This window comes from Melanotaenia boesemani, chromosome 4 (assembly GCF_017639745.1).
Source record: "Melanotaenia boesemani isolate fMelBoe1 chromosome 4, fMelBoe1.pri, whole genome shotgun sequence".
Taxonomy (NCBI): domain Eukaryota; kingdom Metazoa; phylum Chordata; class Actinopteri; order Atheriniformes; family Melanotaeniidae; genus Melanotaenia; species Melanotaenia boesemani.
Genome location: NC_055685.1, coordinates 36,137,050 through 36,158,527, shown reverse-complemented (window position 1 = coordinate 36,158,527; position 21,478 = coordinate 36,137,050). Strand labels below are relative to the sequence as shown.

At 40.0% G+C, this 21,478-nt stretch overlaps 1 protein-coding gene across 5 annotated transcripts in view; it reads right to left on the bottom strand.

Moving 5' to 3' along the window:
• The window catches only part of rptor (regulatory associated protein of MTOR, complex 1), a 206,159-nt gene that overhangs the window by 3,859 nt on the left and 180,822 nt on the right, over positions 1–21,478 (bottom strand). For 4 of the 5 annotated variants that reach the window (XM_041982370.1, XM_041982371.1, XM_041982372.1 and 1 more), the window contains 6 exons: positions 17,667–17,714; positions 5,953–6,059; positions 3,786–3,913; positions 1,496–1,582; positions 1,301–1,417; positions 1,012–1,141 (listed from right to left, as the gene is read on the bottom strand). In XM_041982370.1, the coding sequence (XP_041838304.1) occupies positions 1,012–1,141; positions 1,301–1,417; positions 1,496–1,582; positions 3,786–3,913; positions 5,953–6,059; positions 17,667–17,714 (617 nt within the window). The remainder of the gene's footprint in view (positions 1–1,011; positions 1,142–1,300; positions 1,418–1,495; positions 1,583–3,785; positions 3,914–5,952; positions 6,060–17,666; positions 17,715–21,478) is intronic. The other variant, XM_041982373.1, reaches the window with a different exon arrangement.

Sequence of the window (21,478 nt, the reverse complement as noted above, 5' to 3'; positions counted from 1 at the left end):
TAAATGACATATACTGAATGATGTATTCTTCTTTTCCTGCTGTAAACAACTTTGTCTTGAAAAGCGCTCCATAAATAAACTGTGTTATTATTATTCACACTTTAGTGTCCCTGACCCACCCAACCATCCTGTGGGTTGTTAGGATCGCTGCCACCTGAGTTGCTTACCTGCCCGACCAACACATGAAAAGCAAGATATTTTTTAAATAAGCTCGAGAGGTGAGTCAAACACTAATGGTGAATAATGTTGATTCATTTCGGTATGCTGTAGTATAAATGTTGTTAAGCGTGTTGTGTAAATGAAGAGTTACTGTCTGTTAGATGTATTGGGTCGGCACCATTTAGAGTTTTCCCTCCATTTAAACCGTGCGATTAGCCGGGTGACCCGCTCAGATCCGACGGCTTTTTTTAAGCACACGGGTGGAACAAACAGATCAGAGTCGGTTTGCCGATAAACTTAGAAAACATTCCAGCCTCAAACAACTTCTGCTGATTTGATGATTTTTTCAGCTGCTTCAGGCAGCAAAGTTATATTCCAGTTTAACTAATTATCCTTTTCTGTTAAGAAACCTGCAACGGACACTGTTACACTTTTCAGACTACAACCTGAAATAAAATGCCTACAAAATCATGGTTTTATTATTAACTTTTAATTATTTTATCATCAATTTTGCCATGAAAGCTGTGCCTCTTTTGTGCTGGTAAAGCCTCTTCCTCTTGCAGTTTTTGTATTTGTGTTGTGGGTTTTATATTGCTGTGATTAGGCACTTTGTTTTTTTGCCTTTGTTTTCTTTGTTTTCTTTTCTTAAAACACATTATTATTGACTCACTGGCTTGTAACTCAGTCAGAGATGTTTGCTTTTATTGCACTTTTTAAATGCTATTTTAATTGTGGATTTATATGCTTTGTTTTACCTTTGCTGTGTTTAGCACTTTCATTGACAGTGTTGTTTCTGTCAGTGCTCGACAAATAAAATAATACAATGGGATTGGATAATTATTCCTTTTTTACCCAGTAAGGATGGAAGGCTAAACAGCTGATGGCGCCGATCCTTTGCCCCATGAAGCCGTCGTAGTACTTAATGTTGCTGATAACGTCACCGTTTGCATTGTAGACAGCTATGAACTGGTTCATCGATCCACTGGAGGGACAGCAAAGAAACAGAGAGACAGACAGACAGAGGGTTGATTCTCAGGTATAAAATACTATTATATATTCATCTGAAGGCACATGCTCTTGTAAGGCTTTGATCTCAAGTTTTTTTTGGAGGCGGACCTTGTGTAGACACAAACAAACTCACCAGGCGAAGAGGTTGGCTTGCGGGTGGATGTCCAAGGCTGTTAATCCCTTTACAGTCTGCAGCACATTGATTGAGTCTGGCGTCCGGGGCTCAAAGAACCGAACGTCTCCGTTAACACTGATGGGAGGCACCAGAGTCAGTGCAGGCAAGAGAAACAGTCGTGCATGAATGTCAGTAGGAGGTGAAAGCGAGTACCTGACGCTGATGATGAGTCCGTCTGTCTCCTTCTGTAGGTGGGCTTTAACCACCCAGGCTCCGTGCTCCCTGTACGTCATCACACGACTGCAGAAACAGAACAAGCTGCCTTTTAACTTTGTGTCTTCAAAACGACCAGACAGTGAAACGAAGCTGCAGCTGCTCATGAGCCAGAAAAGTTTGATGGAAAAACAATGGATGATTTTCATTTCCTGAAAAATGGTTTAGAAACCCTCCTCATCCTCGGGCAGATAAATATGCAGCCTTCTCCTGACATGACTTTATTTCCAATAAATTCTGATCCTGCTTCTCATCCCACTCATTCACTTTCCACAGAGTGTTTTGGGACTTCATACACGTCCCCTTTGGAAACCTTAAATGTCGGTATGATTAGATGCTGAGAAAGCTTCTCTTTGCTCAGAATAACAATCTGACTATGATGCTACTTCAGCCCTTTCAACACAGGAGATGGAAAACATTCACTCATTCATCGTTTACCTTCATGTTCATTCAGCCATCCTTCTGACAGTGAGACATATTTTCCAGTCACTAAAGTTGAAAAGCTCCACATGGGCGAAGGATAACGGTCTTTTTAAAGTCACAGTTATTATAAAACATGTTTTATCTTGACTGGTGTGCCAAGCTTCTGTAAAACCAAGTGACAAATAACTTTTCTACCTGGTCAAACTGTTAGAGTTACACTTGTAAGGTTTGACTGCTCTACAGAAAAATATGATCTTTTACTTCTTTTAAAGACACCATCTCCATCCTTCATGCTGTTTGTCAGATTGGGAGCTGCACAACTCAAAAAGTTTTTTCTTAAATTTTCTCTTTAAAGCCAGATTCAAGGTGTTTATTTGTCACTTGCTCTTTTATACTCCTACAATACGAAGTAAAAAGATCAAATACTCCCATAAATACTGAAATCAAGCTAGCAAACATGCTGCATTGTGTTAAATAAAACAAATGCTGTTTATATGATTTATAACTAGAGTTCTTGTTTATTTATTAATTATTATTAACAGGGTGAAGAGCTAATCATTGAATGCAAGGTCAGGAAGTCACATATGTTACAGCTGAACATATGTAAAATTAGCCCAAATTTTTGAGTGTATCTTTTATTAGGGCAAATGTTAGAGTGAACACTTTCATCATGTTGGAAATGATTTATTAAATCTCTCAAAATGTTGTGAAGGCCACATTTTCCACCAGATTACAGGGAAGTCTGTTTTCAGCGGATCTAACTGGGAACAGTAACTGCTAGTTGATTTAGTTTTTCATGAGTTGATCAAATCCATTTAAATGCTGCTTCAATGGAAGGATACAGCTCAATGAGATGCTTTACTTGGGGGTGTGTGAAGGTATGAATGGAAGGAAACCATGTTTGGATTTCTTCTCATGACAGGAGGACATGAGGAGTTAAAGAAAGCTCCAGTGCAGAGTTAAAACATGCTTCTTTATGACGTAACATGTAAAGCAGGGAAGACTCCACAGGATGGCAGCATGGCGTCAGGACTACATATAAAACAGAGAGGTCGACTGCATTTGAAAAGAAATTTTCTGACTGTTTTTGAGCTGAGCAGTTCCTGAATGACCTGATCCAGACTGCTCAGCTGTAATTTCTGACCATAGATGTGACAAATAAAACAGCTGATCTAACAAAACATAAACACTGAAAACAACATGCAGGAAAAACAAAAAATAATCTGTGGAATGTGTATTTTCACCACTTAACAGCCTGTAAGCTGCTGGCGTAGTTAAACATTAAAACACACCCCACAAATGGCCTGTGTGTGCGTGACTTCCAGATCTGGACTTATCTCAGAGGGACCAAGATAGTTCCTGATAGATGTAACTTCATGCCAGAAAAGAATCATTAAACCAGATTTATTTAAAGATTTATGTGCAACTCTATAGTTTAACTGCTTGTTTTTTTTTTTTTTTACCCCTCAGGGGTTGAAATTAAAATAATGTTGGAGCAGCTAAGAGGAGGGGCAGGGGGGCATGGTGTCACCACAGTCCATTAAAACAAGTGGCAACCCTAAAGGGAGATTTACAGCACTTTTTATATAATAAATATAGATTAGAGAAGTAAATAATGTAGGACTCTGTAGGAGTTAATGTCCACAGAAACTGCCGTGTGTGTGCTGGAGAGAATTTAAATAAAGATGAGACAGTTAAAATAAAACAGTGAGGAGGAAATTAAATCATAAATTCAAAATCAATTTAATGTGACGAGAAAATGATGAGGTGAGAAGCTGCATGGAAGATTAGTGAGCGAGTGTTTTACCATTCATTAGGGCCCATCCGGCGGTCAAAGACACGCACGGATCCGTCGCCCAGACCTGCAGCGATGAGCGAACGCTGGGAGTCGCAGGACAGGCTGGTCACACAGCTGTCGGCTCCGGTTGGGATGTCCTGACACACACACAGAAATCTCCCCGTAAAGATCTGAACAGGTGAGGCTCATTTCACTTCAAACCACCTTTGAAATCATCAGTCAAGTGCAACTTGAAGCTGGACTCAGCATCAACATGCAGCCACAGGCGAGTCGGGCCATTTATACTTGTTTTAGGTCCGTCCATCATGACAGTGATTAGCATACTGGGGCCCATTAAATGTGTAAAAACCAGAATAAACCACATTAATGGAAGTGACTCCACCTACAATCTCATCAGTTTATCAGGACAGACAGCAGCATCGTACGGCTCATCCTCATTAAGGCTTGTTTTCAGCTTTAACTCCAACTCTGATTTCTCTGATGATGGTTATTTTTTTATTTTTTTTAACAATATCTTGGATCAATAACTCCACAGGCTCTAGTTTCTTTTATTAACAAATATTTAAGACAAATATTATCTTTTTGTTGCAGAATTGTTATAATACATGTAGGATCTTTTAATGTTGTCATAGTGGTGCCTTCTGAGGAGCAGGAGGAGGAGGTTCAGTGGCATCTGAGTGGAGGATTTGTACCACTAGAGGTTAAACTGGACTGGGGTTGTCCTGGGCCGAGCCCTGGTATGTAAGCTGGAGCTGTATCATGTGATCTTGAGCAAGAAACCTTATGATTTTCAGTCCTGGATAATTAAAACAATAACTCTAATGATTAAGACAGAAAACTGTGGTTTGTTTTCTGCTGAGAGACACCAGATAGCAAGAACTCGTATCTATCACAGCTCCCCACTCGTTAGCCAAGCTGAGTCCGTTAGAGTAACAGCAGGTATGTGAGATTATTTATAAAAGGAGCTTAAACAAGTAAAAGCATCCGATCTGCAGAGAATTTCCCTAAGGCTCTTGGTGAATTCATTTTCTACACCTAGAAACTAAAAAGAGGGGATCTAAGCTAGCTAGAGATGACAAACACTAATGTATAACAGATTAACGTTTAAATTAACTTTACACAAGGCTCTGTATCACTAACGGTGAAAACAACCAGCTTTTGTCTTTATTGGCTCAAAGCAGGTCTGGAAAGATTTTGATGGAGGGGACGCTTGCTCGAGCACAGACTGGGAAAAGGGTCAGTAAGTCGGATTTTTTGGGTGATCTCAGTGGAACTGAAAACGTTTTTTTCTAAAAAATGTTTTCTGTCTGAAAAACAACCAAAAGAAGAAGAAACTATTACATTAGAAATGACATCCTGGCCCCTGCACGTTTGACCTGTTGCCCTCTGGTAGGCACTACAGGTGCATTAAAGTCAGGACAAACAGATTTTAAAACGGTTTATTTCCTGATCTATCAGCACTCATATGTACTGACCACCTCCCACCCCCACCTAAATATTCTCTACCTGTTACCTCAAATTGTTGGCTATAATCTCTGGTTGTCTTTTTTTTATTAGTGATTTTATGTGCTTTTTTTCTGTACATATTTCTTACTGTCTATTGTTTATTTTAGCAAATTATTTCTGCACTTTAAGGAGTTGCTCCCACATCATACTTGTAAACGTGAGGGATGTATCCAGGCTAAAAACTTCAGTGCCACTAATATAAACATTAGATCCATTATCTGAGCCACTTCTTTTTTTATTAAAGTTTTGTGCGTATCTTTAGGCGAATGTTAAGCTTCTACTTTAACAGTGGTATCTTTAGATATACACCAGAAAAGAAAAACTAATAAAATCACACCTGCAGAGTGAAGCTTTGGAGACAAAGTTGAAGCATTGCAGGGAGGGAAGAAGAGGAACTTTAAAGTTGAATTTGACAAATTGTGTTAAGTTAAACTTCTTTTGGGGACTTTTAAATTTAGCTTTGAAGAAACTTCTGTGGAAGTGGCTTTTATACTCAGGGATGGTCACTACAGAACAATCAGAAAATCAAAGCTTTGGCTGTGAACGTTAACAGTGAAACATGAAAACATAAATAATTCAACAAATTCTTCATCTGATAGCTGATTTTATGTGACTGGTTAATTAAAAGTAAGATAGAGTGAATCGGCATGCCAAGACGTGCTCTGATTACCTGGACCTTCATCTCTCTGTCGGTATCCCAGATCCTGATGACTCGAACGTCTCCAGACGTCATGAGAAGACCCGTCTCCTGCTCCCAGTCCACAACCATCCCAGCTCCTACAACACAGGATGGCACGCCATCAAAAAGCAGGGCACGAACCCACCAATTCACGGGGACGCGTCACCCGTAATAACGGCCACCAGAATCATTCACTGTGACCACAACAGACGCTGGCGCTTTAATCACAAATTACACAGAAAGAGTGAAATATTAAATTACGGAAAACAATTTGCCTGCAATATGTAAAGTGCAGTTTTAATTAGCTGTTTTTAAGCAGTTCATTTAATTTAAAGTGGACCTCCTTACACACGTACACAGCTGTTAAACACGCAACAGCATGTGCTCGACCCAATACACAACCCACACAATCTGCTGGAGATTTCAGGAGGCCTCTGCTGCCACATGTTGGAAGTCAAACGAAAGATTAGTGTAACAGCTTCTGCCTCCAATATGACTAATACATACACAACAAAGAGGTAAATGACAGAACAAATGTAATAAGTAAAAACGCTTCCTGCTGCATAGACCAAAGGAAAAATAAAGAAATCACTTTTATATCAGTTTATTAAAGATGAGTCATGCTTTTTTTTTTTTTCTTATTTTTTTCCAGCAGCAGCATTGTAGCAAGTAGAATGATGGTCTGGCTGCTGTGTTGTTCCAAACAAATTTGCATATCAAGGGGAGTTTTATGGGTATAATGCTCCTCTTCATAATCAGATTTTATTTTTAAAAAAATATTTTTTTACATAATCTTGCTGGACCTGACCAGAGGGGACATAAAAAGAGGAGAATAGTGAAGAGATGTAAAAAGGAAAGTAGAAAAAAGAAAGAAGAGACAAAGATGCAACAGACAGAAGCAACAACCTTCAATCCAACCTAACACCAGACAACCAAGTGCTACACCTGTACAGAAACACAGGGGAAAATTTCCTACGGCTTTTACAGGTAAACTAAGCTGACGATCACCAGGACCTCCTAAAATAAATAAATAAATAATCCCCCCCCAAAAAAAACATGTATCACAACAACCAAAGTACCAGAAACACACAAAAACAACCTAAACAAGCGTATCTCTTGGTGTATAAACCCAGTGGACGACTCAGTGACTGTGTCAGCATGCAGAGTGTGAGGAATGAGTGAGCAGAGATGAGTGTGACATGTTTAGCCTCTACGGAGGCTAGAGGCAGACTAGGGCGACTAGGAAGTTATCATCAGTAGCAATCCCGGAGCACGAACCCCAGATACCATTCATTTTGATTAAAGTTCCTGGATAAGTCAAACTCCCATTTTGAAATTGGAAGAGAGATTAAATCTTCTAGCTTAGATAATAGTCTATATATTTTTGAAAATAGCTTTGGAGCATTGAGATTCAAGAATTCTGCCACCCTGATAAGTAACTGCAAGTTTAATTGGTTAATGGTGTGTGTATTTATATATATATATATATATACACACATATATATTTACATATAATAGATTTAAACTGGTCATATTCTAAAAATTTAGTGCTGCTGATTCAATACTGTGTAAGAATATTAAATGACAAGAAGTTTCCATTTGCTATTATATGTTCTGTTTTATTCATTTATTTTTCCACTGAGTGAAGTTAATCATCTTTTTGTTTTGCAGGATGTCAGTGTTGTTCCAGATGGGTGTAAGCTTACATGGAATAAGTGAAGACTTGGTTATTTTTAGAAATTCCCACCAAGCCATTAAAGAGGAACTGATGTTGATGCTTTTAAAACACTTATGTGGTTTGATGGTTGAGCTGATGACTGGCAGGTCAGAGATATCTAGATTCTCACACAATGCTCGTTCTATATCTAACCATGATTCATCCAGACTGCTAGGTTTGTTCATTTTTTTAGACAGATATGTGATGGCTTGTTTTTCCCTAGAAATTTAGATATATGTGAGTCCAGTGACTTAAACCAGCTGAAGGATGGTTTAGTGGGTATCCTTGAAAACAGGTAGCTGACTTTAGGTAGAACCATCATTTTCATGGTGACAACCCTCCCCATGAGTGATATGGGTAAGCGCCTCCACCGTGAGAGATCATCCTCTATTGTATTAAGTAACTGGACATAATTTAGCTTTATTAATTTTCATAACCTGGGGGAAATGTTTATACCTAAATATTTAATATTTCCAGACTGTATTGTAATATTAGGTAGGTTTTGTAGGTCACCGTTAATGGAATAGTCAGATATTAATGAGAATTTGTTAATGAGTGTGATTGTCTGGGGGAGAGATGTTGGTGAGTTCTGGAGGAAAAGTAATACATCATCAGCATCAAGACTTATCTTGTATCCCATATTCTTTGTATGGATTCCTTTAATTTTTTTATTTTGTCTTTTGGCAGATGCTAAGGGTTCAATAAAAATAGCAGAAAGTGACGGAGAAAGCGGGCAGCCCTGCCTGGCGCCTCTCTGCAAATAGAAGCTTGGAGAAGTTTGATCATTGGTCTTCACACATGCATTTGGGTTGTTACATAATACTTTTATCCAATCTATGAAAGATGACCCAAACCCAAATTTGTTTAATGCTGCAAATACATTTTTTTAATCTCTTTTTTCATTAAGTTTAAGTTGTGTATTTCTGAGTGTTTAAACTACATGCAGATGGAAGCATAGTTCAGCATTTTGGGCCCACTGGGAGATGCAAACACTGACCCTGGATCTAAGCCAGTCAGCACATTCTGGCTTTGATGAGTCAAATGGCACTCAAGTGAGAAAGTGAGGAGGGAGGAAGCTGAAGACAGCAAGGCTCTTCATATGTTGGCAGTAACAGCAGTAATCAAATGAGCAACGCCTCAAAAGCCCTGCTGGCTCAGCCATGTCTGCCAAAGGCGTCTTACTGCAGCCTGCAGTACGTTTCATGAAAAGAGGCGTGTGTCGGACATCTCATCCTCTTCATGTGGCATCGGTTCAGGTAACAGTAAGATGTGAACATGCTCTGACTGTCTTAAGCTCTCTTATTATTCCTAACACGACTCTTGTCACTATTTGCTTCCTCAATACAATCACTGATGTCTAGAAGTGAGCATCTTACACACTTCTATGATTCATCATGAGGCTTCAGCCTCTTCCTGCATTTTGATGTTTTTCAAGTTCAAACATTACCCTACACTTAATGCCAAAGCACAGTCTTTTCTTTTTTACTAAGGACATAAAAGAGCAGGCATTTGTCTGCTAGAATAATCCCCCCTTTACTTCCTTTCACATCTTTGCATCACATATTTGCTTTCAGTTAACCTACAACTCACTGCAGAGCTTTGAGCCTAATAACTTTCAACCCCTTCCTTCTTTCACACCACCGGTCAATCCCATGTTGCTTGGAGTCCTCCGGTGCTTTGCTAATCAACTTGTTTGCAAGTTATAAACCAACATGAGCCACCTGTGTACTACCAGCTGTGTGCTGTACCATAGAAATTAGGTTTCTATTAAACCACTTTAAGTCACTGGAAGGAAAGGTCTTTAAAACTTGCCCTTAGCAGCCCTTCTAGTTTCCATGGAGATGAAGGGGATTTTATAGTTAAGTATTACCTCTTCCTGTTGTATACCATCTTGGTGCATCACTTCTTTCTGGATCCTCATGGTGTTTCTAAGGTGAATATGGGGGTATCATTGGATTCTGACCATTAATAGAGGTGTCCATCATCAACACCAGGCTTTCTGAGATATCTACCTGCGTAACATCTGTATTAAAACACCTGGAAAACTGCTCAGTTCTTCATCAAACGTTACTTCACTCATTCCTACATGAATTGGACTGCTATCCTCTGGTTTACACTAAAGATAATGTGGTTGTCTTTTAGAAAAAGATAACCATTCACATTTCTTTTAAGAGCTATGAGCTGCACAGCTGAGAAGAAATGCTTTTATGAATTCATGATTGTGCAGGTAGGAATTGTAGATGACAAATGCCCAGGAAGACTCTCCAGCACTCTTACAAGAATGCTTTTATCTCAGATCCAACTGAAATATCATCCTTTTCTCTCCTTTTAAAATCACACCATGCTTCATTTCCTCCTCTTCTTCTTTCTCTCTGATTCACTTCCCCATCCTGTTTTCCAAACCAATAACCATCTTCAGACCACTCTCTTTGCTTTTATGTTCACTTCATTTAGAACACGGCACCTTCTCATCTTAGTTTACTTCCTTCATGAAATTTGTGCAGATGGAAGGATTGGAGATTATATGAGTGAAAGTTATGAATTATGCATCCGTGTGCTTCCATACAAGTTGCAACTTTACTGTCATGACTCATCAGTGTCATGGCAAACTCTTCCACTGGGCCTGTACTGTCAGGGAAACCTGAGAACCATGCAGTGGATTCAACGCCTCCACTGTGACGTCATCCAGCCTGTTCAGGCATCACTCTGCCTGCAGCGCAGGCTCATGCTGGGACAACGGCATGAAGGGAAAATGACTTCACAAGTCTGAGGATGTGAGAAGAAATGAGGCATTCCCCTTGAAGACGACAGCTTGACAGTAAGAGAATCTGGGTTACAATGGTAGTGGAGGAGAGCAAAAGATTCTCCAGCACACTGAAGACTGCAGAAGTATTTTCTCTAAAATTAGACGCATCACCAAACTTCTCTGTGATTCAGACAGTTTTATCTCTCTTTATGCATCATTATCCTTCCCTGTGTGCGCCTCTGATGAAAAATCCTTTTGGGGATATAATACAGTGTGCAGCAGAGAAGATCTTCAGCTGACTAAGCAACACTACGGCTTGTCTCTGTGCGTGACTTTTATCTTAAATATGGCTGGATTAACCCTCTGGTGTGATCATCACACTCACCGCTGGATGGGCCATGGCAGAGGTGTTAGACATCAGTTTATAAGACAAAAACTAATCACAAAATAGTAGGGATATTCAACGTTTGGATGAAATTTACAGGAAATGTGAAATGTTGAAGCTACACTGATCTCATGGTCGTTGAATCATGCAATGGTAATTCATTTATTTTAAATAATTGCAACAAAAGATGATAACAGTGGTGGGTATACCTCAACATAAAAGGTCAAAGTCTGTTGTTTGGGTCTTGTGATGTCTAAATGTGAACAGAATGATGAAAAGACATGTTTAGATACATGCTGTTATTGTATCAGAAAATTCTTCTTTTTCTTCTTTATTGTGGTTAATCCCCTTGTTAGAGAATGTTGTTTAATCATACTAAAAGCCAAACGTCCCTAACTTTTTGTGAGTAGTGTATTATTAGAAAACTTGGATAATAAGACTGAAGTTCAAAGGTTTTACTCAACCTCTGAAGCAACAATAAAGGGAATAATTTCTCTACTCCAACAAGCAGTTTATCTGTTATATAATATATAATAGACATGCATATTACTGGGTTTTGTGGTAGAAACCGTTCTTGACTGAAATAAAGTATGTTACAAGTAGACAGCAGAAAATTTAAGCAAAATTTGAATTTTAATAACTAACTGCTGAAATAAAAGTGCTTGCATTCACACCATGCTTTCCCCAAAGTTCCTTAGGGCTCTGGATGCTGTAGGGCTGTCTTGGTTGACACGCCTCTGCAGCATCGCGTGGACATGGGGGACAGTTCCCCTGGAGTGGCAGACTGGAGTGTGCTCCAACTACAGGGGGTCATAGTCCTCAGCCTCCCTGGTAAGGTCTATTCAGGGGTGCATGAGAGGACGGTCCGTCGGATAGTCGAACCTTGAATTGAGAAGGAGCAGTGTGGTTTTCGTCCTGGTCATGGAACAGTGGACCAGCTCTATACCATCTTCAGGGTCTTGGAGGGGGCATGGCAGTTCGCTTCAACAGTCTACATATGCTTTGTGGACATGGAGAAGCTGTTCGACCGTGTCCCCTGGGGACTCCTGTGGGGGGTGCTTTGGGAGCATAGAGTGCCAGACCCACTTGTACGAGCTGTCCGGTCCCTGTACAACTGGTGCCAGAACCTGATCCGCATTTCCGGCAGTAAATTAGATTTGTTTCCAGAGAGGGCTGGACTCGGTCAAGGCTGCCCTTTGCCACTGATAAATGTTATGGACAGAACTTCTAGGTGCCACTAAGGTGTTGAGGGGATCCGGTTTGCAGGCCTCTGGATTGGGTCTCTGCTTTTTGTAGATTATGTGGTTCTGTTGGCTTCATCGGGCCGTGATCTTTAGCTCTCGCTGGAGTGATTTGCAGCCAAGTGTGAAGCTGTGGGGATGAGAATTAGCACATCCAAATCCAAGACCATGGTCCTGAGCTGGAAAGGGGTGGAGTGTTTTCTCCATTTCGGGAATGAGGCCCTGCCCCAAGTAAAGGAGTTCAAGTATGAGGGAAGGATGGACGGTGCAGCGTTTGCAGTGATGCAGACTCTGCATTGGTCTGTTGTGGTGAAGAATTAACTGAGCCAAAAAGCAAAGCTCTCAATTTACCGGTCGATCTATGTTCCTACCCTCTTTTTGTTGCCCTGCGATGGACTGGTGACTTGCCTCTCGCCTGCTAATTGCTGGGATAGGCTCCAGCTTCCCCATGACCCTGAATTGGACTAAGCAGTAAAGAAAATGGATGGATGGGTCTGAAAAAAGAAACTAGGTTGTATAGTGTTGTCAGAGGGTTGTAGTATAGGCTATGTTGCTTTGGCTATAATTCAGAAAAAGAAGTACCTGACCCAACCGGACACAAGCCAAGAGAAAAAACAAACAACTGTGATGGAAATCTACAGAGTAAAATTAATCTGCTTTTCCTCTTAAGGAATTATTTCCAACTTCAGGGAATATCTGGGATAATATACCTTATCAGGAAAGATGTCAGTCAGGTAGCTCATATAACAGTTGCAAAGTGGTTGGACCAATTTATTTCCTAAAAACATGCATGCTTTATTCATTGAGGTCAATCTCCAGTGTCACTCCAACAAGACAGTCAACCTGAGACATCTGGGGCCATCTGAGTTCTGATAATAAATCAAGTCACTTCACTCATTCTGTATTCAAAAACCAACTTCCTCTCTTAACCTTTTCCCCCAAATATTTCCCTTGTTATGCTCTGTGTCAGAGAACTAAATCATCCCTTAATCTAACTAAAAACATTAACTTTAAGTTCAGAGGTCAGAAGCAGCAGATCTGCGTTAAACCTGAACCTTCAGCTCTGACTCTTGCTAACAAGGCTCAGCTGCTCAAATAGGAGAAAATTCTGCCTTAGACGAAACCTTTGAGGACCTGAGCGGGTCTTAGTTACCCACACAGAAATCAATACAAACACAGAGAATTGAGCTGTAAGCGGGAAGAAGCTGGTGAAAAAAGGAGTGTGGGCAATCTTTCCTCAGCCTCAACTGTAAATCTTAGCATCTTACAGAGGTGGAGGTATAGATAGTTTCTCTGTAACGTTCTCCATTTAAGCCTTGCATTTTACCCCCTTCTCTTGAGACAGAATCATCTCTCCAACAACAGCATCAGAAGTTCTAATGGTTTTGGGAAGTGAAAAGATGAACAACAGTCAGAAGCAGCCGAGTTCGGCCGCATCATTACTGTGTTCAGATAGTCACTGATTTGTGATATTATTAATCTATTCCTTGACAGGAAAATCTAAGATTCATTTCTGTTTCCTCTGTGGAGAAGATGCCTTCCTCTGCACTCTTATTCCACATCATTATTACCAGTCCCACCGACCACAGTTCATTAGACCCAGCTCTTCTCTCCTTCAGCATTCTTTGGAATCAACCCTCCATCCTGTTTTGAATAATAATAAGTCTTCTCTGGTATAAACGGGAACTTGCTCACATGTTTAATGCTGCTAATAGAGGATGAGGGGGGAAAGTGCCTGAAAGCACATGGGCACATCTGGGAGTGCTCTTCCCATTTTATTACTTTGATATCTGAAAAGTTTGGGCATGCCACTGGGGGAGGGGGTAGCGAGCTTTAACCTGAAAATAATGACCTGATGAATGTTGATACAATTTTAAATAGTTCACAAATAATTTGACCTCGTGAACTCAATCTAACAAACCCATAAAATCAGAGGGACAGTTTGAAATGGGGGAGTTTATAAAGAACTCTATTTAAGATTAAAAATGAGCTCTATTTATATGTATTCTGCTAAATCTTAGTATGAACATGACATTTTCTTTAAACTAAGCTTACATTTCACAATGCAATAATAAAGTGCAACTAAAAACCAAGACACAAATGAAGCGAATCTTTTAGATCCAAGCAGCAGCAAAAACCAGCTAAACCAGATTTTTTGGTCATAGATGGTTTAAAGGAACAGTGTCTAAAAATACAGACATATACATAGTAAGGACTTCAAATGCCAAGCAAAGTTGTAAAAGGATGGCTTAAAAAATGATAATTCATCACTTGCCAAAGTGGCCAGTAAGTTTTCATTTATAACCACCAAATTGATTTGTGAACAGTTTTTGGCAGGTTGGTGGGTTAATTTAGAGCCCTGAGTACAATGAATAGTAAATGTAAACAAATGGGTTTATATTTCTTATCTCTATAATCCCACTTGGGAGGAAAGGTTTCTGTAACTTCACCTTCACCACACTTTCACTTACAGTGAAGTGAAACTTTCTGCTCTGTATTCATGGAAAGAATACTGAGGAAAGAAGTGAAGCTGCCTCAAGGCTTTTGATCTCATTTTACTCAAAATTCCAAGTTGTGTTCCTCTCCAACTCCTCACAGACTCCCAGGATGTGGTTTTATAAAGTTCCCAGAGCCCCAATGTTAACAAGGCACCAGGCAGTGCAGCCGAATGTAGAGCAGGACACAGTGTGTGCTTCCTACAGCTAAGGAGGAGAGGACTGCCCTACTTCTACATCATGCAGCTAAAATAAAAAGGGTGAATGAGAAATAGATGGTTTAACCTTGATCCTTTTAGCACCAACAAAAAAGATGGAGGGAAAGGACACATGTAAATGAAGAAAGGACAGAATATCCAGTTGAACAATTCTCGGCTCAGAACTTAATTATAGTCTCTCAGTGTAATCTGATGAGTAAAGTTCTTTCTGCTTTACTCCATCTGTGTCTAAGATAAGTCCATTTCCACCTTTATGTCCTTACAGTCTAATAATAATAATAATAATAAAAACTAAATCTAACCTTCAGTGACAGCTTCTGCAAGCTAACAGAGAAGCAGGAAAAGCTCCTCCAAGTTCTGTAATTTCACTGATTCCTCTAGAGCTTAACAGGCTGGTCCCTTCAACAAGACAGACTCAGTGGCTCAATGCTATTAAAAATCATACAGCCCTACACGTTCACAATTAAATACGGATACCTCTGGGACCAAAGTAATTAAGTGTTTTTTTTTTCCCTTTTCAAATAGAACAAAGCAACCATTTCAGGTGAATATGAATTTTGGAGGCAGACTTATGAGCTCAGCTCTACGTTTGTAAAAGATTTACATGGATCTGTTTGTGAAAGTTGGATTGTTTTGTATGAGAATTTTAACCAGATGTACCAGTCTGTAATGGACTACCTGCTTTATAGTAACTGGTGATCCTCCACTAATAGATTCGCAAATGTGAGCATGTAGTCTGATTATAAGACTTAATAATAAGACTTGTGCACATGTCAAACTGGTAAAAAAAGAGTGCACCAGGCTGAAGGAAAACATCAACTTGGAAAAGCAAGCATGTCCACAGAAGAATTTATGCAGTGAGGAATCTGCCCCTGCTAATTTATTTTTTAAAGCACATTTGCTGTTGACCAAAAGTTCTACATGGAGATAAAATAAATATTTTAATTAATTAAAACGCAGCAGAGATTTCAATATAAAAGACAAGCGTTTTTGCAATCAAATAAACATCAAATAAATTGCACCCAGACCTTAGAACAACGATCTGAAACTGGATTGTATCGTAACAAACTAGCTGTGTATAAACATAAGGGCTGCACAATATATAAAAAATTTACCTTCATCAAGATATTAGTCTTTGCAATATACTTATTGCAACAACTGCCTAAACTGCTATAAATAGTAGTCCCTATTTGCATATTTTAAGGAAGTGATGTGATGCTATTCCAAACGCTGCTGAGCATAAATAAATGGCGAAAACAAATGGACTGTTACTATTCTGGATGCCTGCTCTATGTAGATGCTAATGGCTGCAGCACTAGAGCACATGGAGGAAGCATTTGAAGGTGGAAGGTAACGAAAGGAGTGAGGAAAATGTGGCTGCAGAAGACATAGCAGCATGTCAACTATTTTGAACTACGCTGGTTAGAAGAGAAAAAACCCACTACAAACAGATACTCAGATACTTGTGCCAAACATCTGGGGACACATGTTTAACCTCCGCTGCCACCTACAGGACAACTACAAGGAGCTATAGACGGGTCTAGCCAATGTTTTGGGTGCTGAGGAGCCGCCTTTATTGCGATTCTTAACTTTTTTTTTTTTTTTATACCTTTATTTAACCAGGAAGTCCCAACGCAGCAGCCAAATACAGTTTACAAATACATAAAGATTAGGCAAAATAAACACATTAAGATTTAGAATAACTATTTAAAAACACAGTGAGCCTCTCAAGAAAAACAAACACGTCTCCTTTACCCCACTCTTTATGATTGCCTTAAATTTATCCACTGAAATAAATGATTCTAATTTAAGATCTCTTTGTAAATTGTTCCGTGTCCATGGTGCAGAATAGGAAAAGGCTGTTTTCCCCAACTCTGTAAGCGACCAGGGAACAGTGAAAAGCAAGCGATTCGAAGAGCGGAGCCGGTAACTCCCAGAACTGACACAGAGTAGGTCACTAATAACCTCATATGTGCCGACAAGGTCAGCGCTGTGGATATATATGCTGATGACGTTAGTGGTCCACCGTTCCTGACGAGGGCATCTCATCCCGTGTTATCAAAGTTATTCTGTTGTTCATATTAGTCATCAGTCCATTAATATCTAAAACTCTGCTTTATCTGCTTTTGACAATCTACACTGGAATATAAAATTAATCTCCTTCATAATGTATGAAAGTTGTTAAAGAAACATATTCAAACATTTTGCAAAGGCTGTCAGTTTTCTATTTTATCTCCAGTCTTTACGCTGACGGACACAACAGAACATGATCTCTTTGTGTTGCTGACCAAATTATTTTATTGAGAAGTTACTAAAATCTAGTTAAAACATGCTACTAGTGTTATTATAGCACAAGCTATAAAATTCAGGAAACGTCTGTGCATGAGAGTTTTGCCAGTGGAGCCCTGTATGAAAAACACATAAAAGCAGCAGCTTTATTTATTCATTTATTTTATTTAAGGGTCATATCATCATCACAACTTTCAACAGTGTTACCGCATATGGCATGTTTTCCTGATATTTTGTAGCCCTAAAGTATATATGTATATATTTATATATATATAATAAAAATGAATTTCTCGTCTGGATAATGTGGGTCATTTGAACTGGTTTGAGATTTGTTGAATTTATTTATTTATTTTTTTTAGGAGATCATGGAAACAAACTAATTCCTTTTTTTTTTTTTTTTCTCTTTCATTGAGATTCTTCTAAACTTTGGAGTAACGGCCAGGGATGGAGTTGAAGGGCATTAACAAGACACCAGACAGATGAATGAGAAATGGAGGGTGATGATGGTGTTACGGGGAATGTAAGAGATACATAAATAAGCAAGTTCCCAGCAGTATAGGGCAGCACCTTCACTCTGAGAATGAGGAAAAATAGAAGAGGATGGCAACACTCACCTCCTTGCTTACTCCTGTCAAGATAGATGGAAACCCTTCTGGCCAGACCTGCGAGCAGGGGAGGGAGGAGGGGGAGGCAAATGGAAGGAGGGAGGTGGAGGAGGGGAGAGCAAGAACGTAACAAAGCAAGCAACAAATTAGCAAGAACCCCTTGTGCATGCTGACCCAAAGAATCACACACACTGTAAGAAGTGTAATACACGTGAAGCGATAAGCTTTATTCATCACTTCATGAGTATTACTCCACATGCATTCAGCAGAAGGGTGAACAAGGCTGCTGCTTACACAACTAACTGTGAGCCAGCTCTGCATTATAAACAGGATCTCCAGCCTCCAAACCTGCAGCATCCAGAATCTTCAATCCCTTTTACCCAAGGCAAACCCCCCGAAACACAGAAAGAACAGCAGGATGGAGCTGGTACAGAGGTGTGTGTGGTTACCAATGAGAATTAATGTTTGATCAAGGTCGACAGTTTTATATATATAAATAAAAATAAAGGTGCATGATAAAATTTTACATTTATCACATGGAATTATGCGTGATAGCAGACTTGTTGCTGCTGCCTTGTTCAGCCTTTCTCCAGAAGAGGGGGTGGGGCGGGGGGCGCACAACAATATCAAAGACCCAGCAAAGTACCAACAAGCCATACAGTCTACAGAGATGTCTCAGTGGTGGAAAAACAAAAACAAACATGTTATTGGACGATGGAGATGGGGTGAGTGAGCACGGGGCCTGCAGGGACTCTGCTGAGTGTATGTTTGTCTGCCAGTGTCTTCTTCAGAAAGCTAGTCTTGTAGGAACTACCTTCAGAACAAAGACAGACTTGTGTAATATTTCATTGGGTTTTGGATTATTAATGCAGCTGAGGCAATGTTAAAATCCTAAAAATTTAAAACACAGACACGTAATTACAGAAACTGTGTCTGAAAGATGCTTCATGTAAAGGTAAAAACTCTGAGCACTGGCCGGAGAGGCTGAATGTGTGAATGCATAAGGGTTTGTGTTTTCTCTCTCTACAACTTAAAAAAAATAGAAAACAACACCAGATACAAGATAAAAAAAAAATCTGAATCTGAGATGGAGCTGGAGGAAAGACCTCTGCTTATACCTCCACCCAACCAGCAACTTTCAGTAACAACACATCCGGGTTAACAAGCACACCATTAAAAATGAAGTTCTTGGTGAAAACACTGGCTGTGAGAAAGCCTTCGGCAGAGGAAGAGCCTCGCAGGGTGATTAGCGGTGTGAGGCTCAGACAGACACTGACTTTAGTTAAGTGTGTCGCTTCTCTGCAGGTCTCCACACAGTTCTGGTGACTCTGTGGGGATCTCTGTGCGGTGCCCACAGGTTAAAACACTCCCTCATCTTGACAGTTCTCTGTGAGCGTTGCTGCTGTGTGCACCCCTTTAAGGGATGCTCTAAAAACTGCCGCAGGCAAGTTGACAAGCTGCACTAATCCCCCCATCACATTTGTACAAAACGAGATTTTAGTCAATATTGCACATATAAAATAACACAGGCTATGAATCAATAGGAAAGCTAATTCATTGAATAGATAAACTATGATAGAACAATTTAAAAATATATCTGTTTTTAAAGCTAAATTGATCTATTAAGGGATTTTTTTAAATATTTATTTCCCCAATTCCTATAATCAAATGAAGATGGTCAGTCCCATTAATCCAGACTCGATAACAGCACCAGAACATATTTTAAATTTTAAGAAAATTTTACAAAATACACCAAAAACAAAAATCTGCAGTTTGTTCATTTGTTGGAACCTGAATAAAAAGACATGAATTTAAAACTGATATTATATTTAGAAATAGTTGCCGGAAAAGAACTTAAAGAAACAAAGACAAAAACATTATCATGACGGTTTTCAAATCAGCTGACTAATTGTTGACAGGTGAGGGTGTCAGGATTGGGTATAAAAGGAAGATTTGCCAAAGGATTATTCTTTCCAGGAATGAGACACAGGAGGGATGGCAGGGGAAACACTGCATCATACCATGATCGATACAAATACATGGATTCAGGAGGACCTTGTTTTCACCATTTTCATTCCACAAAGTCTACCTGTGCATCCAGAAATGTAATCTGAAACTGGATCACACAAATGGGAGACATATATGAACTCTGCAGAAATGGCGCCAAGTTCTCTGGACACCAGCTCATCTCAGACGGACAGAGAGACAGTGGACAGGTGTTCTGTGGACAGACGAGTCCACGTTTCAGTTGCATTTAGGAAAAACTGATGTCTAAGCTTACATGACACAAATGAGAAAGAGCATCCAGGCTGTTATCAGAGAAAGCTGTGATGGTATGGGGGAGCACCAGTGTCCATGGAGGACCTCATCTCTGTGAAAGTACTTCATATAGATGAGGTACCACTGATGCAGAGATCTTTGTGGAATTTGGGGGAGACATACGCTACTAGTGAGGTGGCGCCTTGTCCTGGGAGGTAAAAATGATTTCATTTGGACTTTGTGTCTGTTAAATAAAGGTTCAAACAAATTAACAAATTGCAGATGATACAATTTAAAACATCACAACTTTTCAGGAAATAAGATTTGTAGAAGAATATGTTGTGTTTACCAAAAGTTTAGTAATTAATCACTGAATTTAACCACAGGGTTCTGGTGTTTGGTGAAATCTTTACAATCATTCCTGCAGCTGTCACAGTTTCCTCAAAAACATCCCTGACCCAGAAACCTTGGCTGAGAAATGCTGGAGGCAAAAAATGTGGAGCAGGAGAGAGTGTGTAACTCACCCTGACAGAGAAGTGGGTGGAAATCTGACGTGTGTGCACAGTTTCTGTCAGTCCTGCTTCACATATTTGTGAATAAATCTGCCTCAGGTATTATGGAAGTGTATCAGCAGTCCACAAGCATCCGCAGTTCAACTTTAAAATGATCAATTATATTGATAAAGAAACCTACAAGGGAAGGAAGAAGAATACCTACCTGCTGAATTTCATGATCCATGCCTTAACCATATATTTCCACCAGGCACGTGTGCGTCAGGTTACTGCTGCGCCGCAGTTTAGTTTCGACCTCTGTGGCGTGTCAATCCACACCGGGAGCGTGTCAGGTGTGGAACGCCCGCCAGTGCAGTTCGTCTAGTTGGATCAATGAGATCACGAAATCTAAGAGTATTGGAGAATCTTGCGATTCTCCACTTCCAGGATAAACGTATCGTCGTCCACGATGAGAAAAAATAAAAAACACTGAGACGTCATGACCGATTAATGACGTAATGTTTACATGGTTCAAATCTGCATGGGGGCTTTTATTTTGAAAATTACCAGAAGCTTTTTCACCGCTCCCGTGTCTGATTTCCTGTCTGGCCTTTCTGAACTGCTGAGTTTGACGTGTTCTGCATACGTGTTCTGTCAAAAATAGACTTGGCGCGTCTGTTTAGCGGAGAGCCGTGACAAGGCGTTTCTGGGAAGCTTCTGACACACACGCGGCGCGCCCGGGACCAAGCGGAAGCAAACCGTTGACCACAACGGCTGTGAGCAGCCATAACGCGGTGCACACGCACCTGGTGGAAAGTGGGAGTTACAATCAGCATTTTGAATGTAAACCTCCCAGCAGGTGAAATCTGACCCACTTCTGTTCAGACATGACAGATATATGATGGTGGTGGTAGGTGACAGGTGGTGACAGCAGTTAAAGTTACATTTGTTTTGATCGATGGAGGTAAAACCTGCCAGTAATGTACCAGGAGCAACTTTAATGTAAAACTGTGGATGTTTAGGTTGTGTTTTTTGACATGCTTCAGGTTTTTCCTCAAGCAGGATGTGACA